General features: G+C 45.9%; 1 protein-coding gene across 1 annotated transcript in view; it reads right to left on the bottom strand.

Moving 5' to 3' along the window:
• LOC108446725 (lipopolysaccharide-induced tumor necrosis factor-alpha factor homolog) overlaps positions 1-7,509 on the bottom strand; it is an 11,175-nt gene extending 3,666 nt beyond the window's left edge. The window contains exons 1-3 of the mRNA XM_017734249.1: positions 7,340-7,509; positions 1,018-1,126; positions 838-868 (exon numbers count right to left, since the gene is read on the bottom strand). Of these exons, the coding sequence (XP_017589738.1) occupies positions 838-868; positions 1,018-1,113 (127 nt within the window). The 5' untranslated portion in view covers positions 1,114-1,126; positions 7,340-7,509. The remainder of the gene's footprint in view (positions 1-837; positions 869-1,017; positions 1,127-7,339) is intronic.
• Between the last annotated feature and the right edge of the window lie 566 nt (positions 7,510-8,075).

The raw sequence follows: 8,075 nt of genomic DNA, 5'->3' as shown, positions 1-8,075 counted from the left end.
AAATTGTAAAAAAATTAAAAACAAAATAATTTCCTTATGATCTAGAAAAGGAATGTTCTTAGTACAAGTCAGTTACCACTCGATGTGTTTTTGGGAAGGATCTGCTTCCTGCACAAGGACGAGACCCTGCAGCTCAGTGTTGGGTGTGTGCAGCCCCTGTCCCTTGGCTGAGTAGCTCTCAAGTGAGACTCCTTCTCCCCAGTCTCTTGCAAGCTCTGCTGAGCTTAGAAAGAGGCCAGGGAGATCTTTGAAGACAAAAATATTTACAGGGAGAGCTGATCAGAGTGAAATACTCTGAAAATGAGTCAGGTTTAGAGGCCCACGACTGACACATGGAGCCTCATTAGTCACCACCTGATCTCCCACTCGGATTTTTTCTTCAGTCCTGTCCCGTAAATGGCAATTTCCTCAGTAGCAGGAAGGTAAGGAAGGTGGAATCACTGCAGACAAGGAGTGCTGTGAGATACTTGTGTAGGTGTGAGAGCAGTGCCTGGTTTCAGAAGGAAAAGCCAACCCAGGAGCAGCAGTTCTTGGCACCCACTCGCAGCCCTGGAGCTGAATTGTCAGCGCTTCACCCATGGGCAGGGGTTGTTCATCCCTGTGGGAGTCTGGCTGCAGAACTCGTCTAGGCAGGGCAGCTCTGGCCAGCAGGGATGTCAGGGAAAAGGCCAGTCCTCTGTAAAACTAGATGGCAATTAAAGCAGGACATAACCCATCCACGTACAGAGTTCGCTGGCTGAACACATTTGCACGTTAGGAATATGAAATTATTGTAGCGACACTGCTGCAAAAAGTGTGTGTTGTTCGAAAATTGACTAAACCAACAAAAATACTTACTGCCGCTTAATGGTGTTTCTGTTAGGAGATCCTACCCCAGCCCTGGGTTTTATATCCTGGCGCAGACGCTTTCTAACCCCATCACGTCCTGGAAAGGCCGGGCCCGAATGTGTTCGGTGACATGCAGGAAACCAACCCTCGGTGTGCCCAAGGAGCCCTGTGGCTGGTGTGTATACAGACTTTTTTTTTGCCGACCCCTGTGGCGCCCACGTGCCCCTGCCGGTGCGGCTCGTACATCACCATGGGCACTTCCCCGCGCGCCTTCTCCCCGAGCATCTCCGCGGCTCACCTGCCGAAGGGAGCGCATCATAAACCCTGCTGCCCGCCCCGCTCCGTGCCCTGCATTTGCCAGTGCCTCTGGAGCTCCTGGTTCTCACACTCGGGTGATGCTCAGAGGGAAAATCGCAGTTCTCACATTCTGGCTCTTTGTAGGCCGGAGCGCGGTCGGTTCCTGCCGCACTGCGCTTCACGATGAGGAAGGTGGAGAGTAGAAAATACCATCTTGGGGTGTTTCTTTGTGCTGGAAAGCGAAAAATGTTCCCCCAGAAAACACTATTCAAAGTGTGTAAACCCGCGACTCAAAGTGTTACCTCTGCAGAAAAGATAACCTTTTTTTCCCCATGGATTGCCAAAATAATCAAGGAAGGGAAGAGCACACTTGGAGCACCTGTGAAAAAAACCTTCACATGTGATTAAGTCAGTGCAATCAGTGGCAATTCGGATCTGTCTTTCCTCGGGTTATTGTGCAACCTTATCACCATTGTTACCGCGACCAGCTTTGTCCTGTGAAACCATTGTCTCATCGGTAGGTGACAGGCTTTTGTTGGGAAACATCCTTATTATGTATGACTGCGTTCCCTGAGGCTCTGAGCAAGATCAGGCCACAAAATGTGTGTTTTGCAGGTGTTAGCAGAAGCTGATCCTCACAATAAAGGCGGGTGGAACGAAGAGGACACGGATGGGGATGTGTTTGTATTTCTGTCAGTGGAAAGGCGTTAATTATTCCTAGCTGCCCCTTGAACCAGTATTAACTGGTTGATTTCCTACTAACATTTACTGTAGGAGTCCTTTGCAGAAGAAAGGCACAGGGTTTTTGCACAGGTCAGCGAGGAAGGGAAGTTTTGGGGGGAAAAGGAGCACAGATGCACAAACTGCCCGAGTGTGTGAGGTCAAAGAAAAGCAACAGAGGAGTTGCTGGGCAAGGCAGGATGGTCTCAACAGGTCTGTTCCCAAGGAGTGTTGGAGGGCAATATGGGTGGGGAGGACAAAAGAGGGGGGATCAGTAGTGCTGAGATAAAGCATCAGTCCCTCAGGGAGGAAAAGAAGAAGGAATTTGAAAATATCATCGGGGAAGAAGTGCTGTAATTTTCACAAATCTGGATGAACGGCAGGTGATATGGAAAATGGTAGGAGAATGAATAATAAAGGGAATAGGTAGGATGGTGTAGAGAAAAAAACAGAAATCCAGCACTGGCCACGTTAAGGCCAAAGATGCCGCAGGAAATTGAAAACACATGGATTAGAGAGGATGGCTGGAGAAAGGCGCATCTCGGTATAATTGTTATAAAGGAGCTAAAACAGGTGATTGAGAATGTCAGAGCTATTAATAGGCCATTGTTGAAGCTTTATGAGGATCCCACTGAGAAGGAAAAAAGGTGAGAGTAGAGAGAATTTGGGTAGGATGAAGCTGTGAGAACCAAGGGAGAAGAAGGAGAGTGTGTCAGCCGTGACCGTGGGCTCAGGAGTGTAGTGATAGATAATGTTACATTAGCCAGGGTTGGCCAAGAGCTGCTCCCCTGGGACAGGGATTAGTGGGCAAAATTACAGGGAGTCTCCAAGTTTTTGTCTTATTCTTATCTTGGTAGTGAAGCACCATACACTAAATACTGGGTGGTGTCCTTTTGGGCGACACTTCTGCAGAATTCATCTCGCTGTGAAACAGGAAAAAGAGGAAAGGGCTTTTGAATTCCATCCAAGTGCCTGTAAGCCCAGGCAGGCGCTTGCAAGAGGCACAGGGTAGGAGGGAATAATCATGGTTAGCACGGTGTTAACTTGTCAAGTTAACTGCTGAGAGCAAGCACACACTGACTAATCCTGGTTCCACCCAGAGAGGTATCAGGATAATATCACCAGGTAGATGTGTAGGACACGAGGTGCAAAAGTGAATCAGCAGCAGAGCAGGGAATAGTGTGGGATGCCAGGTTTGTGTTTGATCTATTGGAGCTGCCAAGCACAGAAGCTGTGGGCTGAGGCTGTTGATAAAGCCCTGAATTTGCTCATTTTCAGTGCTGCTGCTGTGTGCTCTCCGTGTGCTGGGAGGGAGGACCTGCTCCAGGGCTGGGTGGGCAGCTGGGCTCAGCTTCTGCAGGAGCCTCTTCAGCCTGTGTGGGAGAAAGCACCAGGGGCTTGGATACCCTCTGGGCCTGAATGCTGCAAGTTCAGAGGTCCAGGAAAGGCATTTTCTAGGGTGGTTTATGCAACTCAGCGGCCCCTTTAATATAACATACTCCAGTATGTTACTCCCAGTTCTTGGTTCCAACCCTGTATAAGGCGCCTGAGAGCCCTTTAGGGCTGTGACTCCCAAACCTGTAGGAATTGTTGCCATAGATTAGAGCTAGAGAATTCCCTCTTTTTCAGTTCTTGGAGGAGAAGATATGGGAGAGAACAGTGTGGGTAGCCCTGGAGGAAAAAGTCATAAGGAGAAATATCAGGCAGCAGTTCCTGAAGAGCAGGAAAATGCCCTATAAACTTCCCTACAGTAATGCCCAGGAGGGTCACAATTAATAGTTTAGGAGGTGATGTGAGTTTCCTTCTCTGCAATCACCCTGAGCAAACAGAGCTGTGTGCAAGGGCAGAGCAGCCCCTGGAGCTCTTCTGGAGTGAGCCTGGGTTTATCTGAAGCAGATTGACTCAAACTACTGCAAACTGCCTGATTTGCAGGCAGAACCGCATCGTCCCAGGGGCACCAAAACAATTCCCTGTCTTCTCCCAAGTTTTAGTCTCTTCTACATATGGACATGCACTGGAAAATAAAGCTGACTTTAAGTCCTGTGGAAATCAGTATTTAATAAAAATAAGTAAATCACACCCTGAGGCATGTGCACAAAGAGCCCGTTCAGTGAAAGTGAGGTGCGAATGACAAAGCCTTTCTGTTCCAGGAAGGACAGATTCCAGGGAAGAATGGGCAGGCAGTTTCCCTCATCTTCCTCTGATCTGCTCCAGGGTTTGTGTTTGGGTGTGAAGAGCAGCCTCATGCAGGCAAGCAAAGCTGATGATGAGGTGTGAAATTCCACTCACAGCCGCACTGCCCAGCTCTCACCGGCACCTCTGCACGTCCCTCCCGACTGTCCCTGTCGGCTGAATAACCCCATAGGTGCCATTAATTCCAAGTGTGCCTGCAGAGGCACAGGCACTGTCATCTGTGCTTGGAAAAGGGTTTCATTTGAAAGTCGAAGCTCACTGCAGTACTAATTCTGCTTTCACATTCATATCTGACTCTCCAGGATGGCATCTCAGCAAGCAGTGACTTTATGAGAAGTGTTTAATGTCCATTCCAGCTTCATCTGATGTCACTGTGGGATTTGCCATTCAGTGAGGGTGTGTTCAGGACAGAAAAAAGGGAACATGGTATTTCGGAGGAAACTTTAAGATTCGGGTGTTTAAAGAATATAGGGTACTACATTCAAAAGTTTGGTATTTTGGAAGATTAGCATTAAAACATTATAGTGAGGGATCTCCACGCTCCCTAGACATATGGAGGTATAGCAGTTTTCTCCAGTGGCCTGTTGGCTTGTCGGGTACTGGCCCAAAGGCTTTCAGTTTGCTGCAATGTGTTCTTGTTCTCCTGTCATCACTAGTTTAACATTTTCCTGGGCATTTAGCCCTTCCAGCTGTGTTTATGAGACAATTTACATTTCTGATATTTTAAGGATTGGCCATAAAATGCCATTGCTGGCATGCAATTACATCTGGGGCTTGAACAATATCAAGAGCCTGTTTCACTTGATTGAAGCAGTTAATTCCAGTTTTTGGCTAGCAATTAAACACTGAATTCCTCAGTGGAAAGATCTTTTGCCTTTAGTCTTGCATTGGTCATTTCAGGTAACATTCACAATGTGCTGAGGGTTTCCAGATGTTCAAGAAGGAATAGTTCCAGCTCTAATACAGACAAACATAATTGGCGAGCAGCATTCAGGTATTTGCCTATTCTCATTCTTAAACAGAAGCTAAAAGAGAGGACAGCTGGCAGCAAATGAGAAGCTGGACTTCAAAAAAGTATTCATTATATCTGTAGCAGACAACCTTTTCAAGGAGATGAAGAATGCTCTGCCAATTCCCCATTCTTTACACATGAAATTAATTTTTTAATATCACAGTTATTCTGGCTTTTAAGCCTGGATCCGGCTACCAGCCTCTTCAAATGGAGAGGATGTAGCTGTGGGGGATTGACTGAATATGCACCATATTTCTTGTTGGAAACTCTTCACCTGGTTCTGTTTTCTTGTCTATTGTCTGCCTTGACTCACTCCCCAGTATGTGCACTCACAAGGCTGCTGGATAGGCAGGGACTGCCTGGACTTTCCAGTCCTGTCCCACATCGGATGTTTATGTTGAGTTAATCCTTCATGAAGAGAGCCCCAGCCTATAATTCAGTACCTTCACTGCTCCTGTTGCTCTCACCTTAAATCAATCCAAAACACTGTAAACTTTCACAAACCTCCTAGTCTAGAATTATTAATGGTAGTTCCTTGCTGTGTGCTATTGTGCCAGCATCATGCTTTTGCAGAAAACCTTCTCCCCTTGAGCCAGCCCAGAGAACATTCCTGTCCCTTTGCAGCCTTTCCTTCACAGGGCTAAGCAAGGTTCTGAGCCCTTTTCATTTCTGCACAGTGAATTCATCCTTCTTGTCCCTGAATGGTCAGTGACCTCTGTCCTCAGCCTATGGGATGGTATGAATGTCATCTTGTATTTAATGGAAAAGCTGTCTGCAGAATAATCCAGCAGCACTTATTTCCTTTTCCACAGCCACCTCATGCTGTTGGTTTGTATTTAAGTTGTCATTAACCAGCAGCAGGTCTTTCTCCTCCAATGTCATTCTGTACTAATGAACTCCCAGCTTGCAGCTGAAATTTCTGGTCGTTTTCTAAGTGCGCTGCTTTGTAGCATTGTAGTGCACACAAATACTGCCACAGCAGGTCTCTAACTTATCTTATTCTGTGTAATAGAATTTCTGCTTTCATAATTTGTTTCTTAAGTCATACATTTTATTAGCCACTCCTATATTTCTGCCAAGGTTATTAATTAAAATACTGAATTGGATCCATCCCTGCTTTTTGTGCTAACCTTTGATGCACACCAGGTTTATCTATTAAACCTTGTTCCTTAATTTACTGTTTGATGTATAGTGCCTTGTTCCCTTGAGATGACCAACTTTATTCGTATTTAAAGGGCACTTGCTCTGAAGGGTGAGTACAGCTGAGCCCTGGGATTGCATTAGAACTTGTCCCTCCCTAATTGCCATTCCAAAAATAGAGTAAGAACCATTAAAAGGATGTATTGTCCAGTGGTTTGTGCCTTAACCTGCGCTGGGGAAAAAAAATGGGCTCAGTTCCTGTTCTGCCACAGTGACGTTCTGCAGTTAATTAGTCTTGGTTTTCCTTAACTCTGCTGTGGACAGAAATACTGCTCTGAGGAGACACTGCACCAGTTCTGCTGTGACATGGTCACATTTGGTTAGGCCTTAAAACTCGAGCACACAGAAGATAGGAAATGCTGAGTTTAGATTCAGCCTTTGTCCTCTATGAACACAATTTTGTCTTTCACGTTCCCTTTTAGCTTTCAAAATTGAGGGCAGCCTTACACAGTTGTTTCCAGCACCTCATCATTACTTTAAAAATTGATGTTTGCCAACTTTTAATTTAATTCCTTTATAGATGAACATTCTCTCACCAACAGCATTGAATCATGGGTTGCCAGCATTTCATTTATACCCTTCTAAAAATAATGTCCATAAGTTGTTCTTCAATTGAAAACTGATAGAGCAGCTCAAGTAATGTGTCCTACAGCATCTGGAGCTGGTTTAGCAACTCTTACAAAGTTATGATGAATAAATTCACTTGAAGCAAGCAGATGTGTGCCCTGTGTTTATGTGTGAGCTAAGCCCTTTCCTATGGTGCATTAGCTTGAATTTCCATCCTTATTACTGCTCTCATTTCCACCTTCTCAGAAAGCTCCTTTTCCTCTTTACCATCTCTCATCTGTTCTAGGAGAAAGAGAAAATATCCTGAGAAAAATCTTTGCCTCCAGATTTTAGGAACATGAGAGAGGCTTGCAGGTTTTCAGAGCTTTACAAATTAATCACGAAAAGTTAACATTCCCAGCAGAGAGCCACAGCTGCCATACTCCTTGAGCTCACTGTCTGCTTTAGTCCTTGCGTCCTCCCTTTCTCTATCTCCTGAGGAGGAAACACAGTGTTGACCCCAGGCATTTTGAAAGCTCTTACCTTTATGTAGCTCTGGCAAATCTAGGGAGGAAAGAAAGCTTCAAAAGGTGGTCACTTCATCCATGTCTTTGCTCTGGTTGTGTGTGGGGAGGGAGCCCACAGCTGAGCAGTGACATGGCCCCGGTCCTGCCCCAGTGACATCCCGTGGAAGGTGCGAGTCAGCTGTGCACAGCGTATAATTACCCCAGCTTGCCACAGTCCCAGCCCACTGCTCACACCTGCTCTGTCACAAAAGGAATGTTGTGTGACAGGCTTGCACCAGAGCTTGTTTTTGTTGGTTTGTTTTTTTTAGTTTGTATTTTTCCCAATATCCCAGAGATTTTTTCCTTTGTGCTAAGCTGAAAGCTAATGGAGATGATGAGAAGCAGCACAGGAATAACTTGAGGACAATGGAGAGGAAAGTGTATATCCTCACCCACTGTGCTTCTCTAGGAGAAAAGAGTGATGGAAAGCACAGGCACATCTGGGCCTCTGATATTGTATTATTGAGATCACTTTAACTTTCTGACCAGTTAAGTGTGCTTCATTCCCAGCAGAGAGCCACAGCTGCCATACTCCTTGAGCTCACTGTCTGCTTTAGTCCTTGCGTCCTCCCTTTCTCTATCTCCTGAGGAGGAAACACAGTGTTGACCCCAGGCATTTTGAAAGCTCTTACCTTTATGTAGCTCTGGCAAATCTAGGGAGGAAAGAAAGCTTCAAAAGGTGGTCACTTCATCCATGTCTTTGCTCTGGTTGT

Source organism: Corvus brachyrhynchos, unplaced genomic scaffold (genome assembly GCF_000691975.1).
Source record: "Corvus brachyrhynchos isolate BGI_N302 unplaced genomic scaffold, ASM69197v1 scaffold5, whole genome shotgun sequence".
NCBI classification, from domain to species: domain Eukaryota; kingdom Metazoa; phylum Chordata; class Aves; order Passeriformes; family Corvidae; genus Corvus; species Corvus brachyrhynchos.
This window is presented reverse-complemented; position numbering and strand designations above follow the sequence as displayed.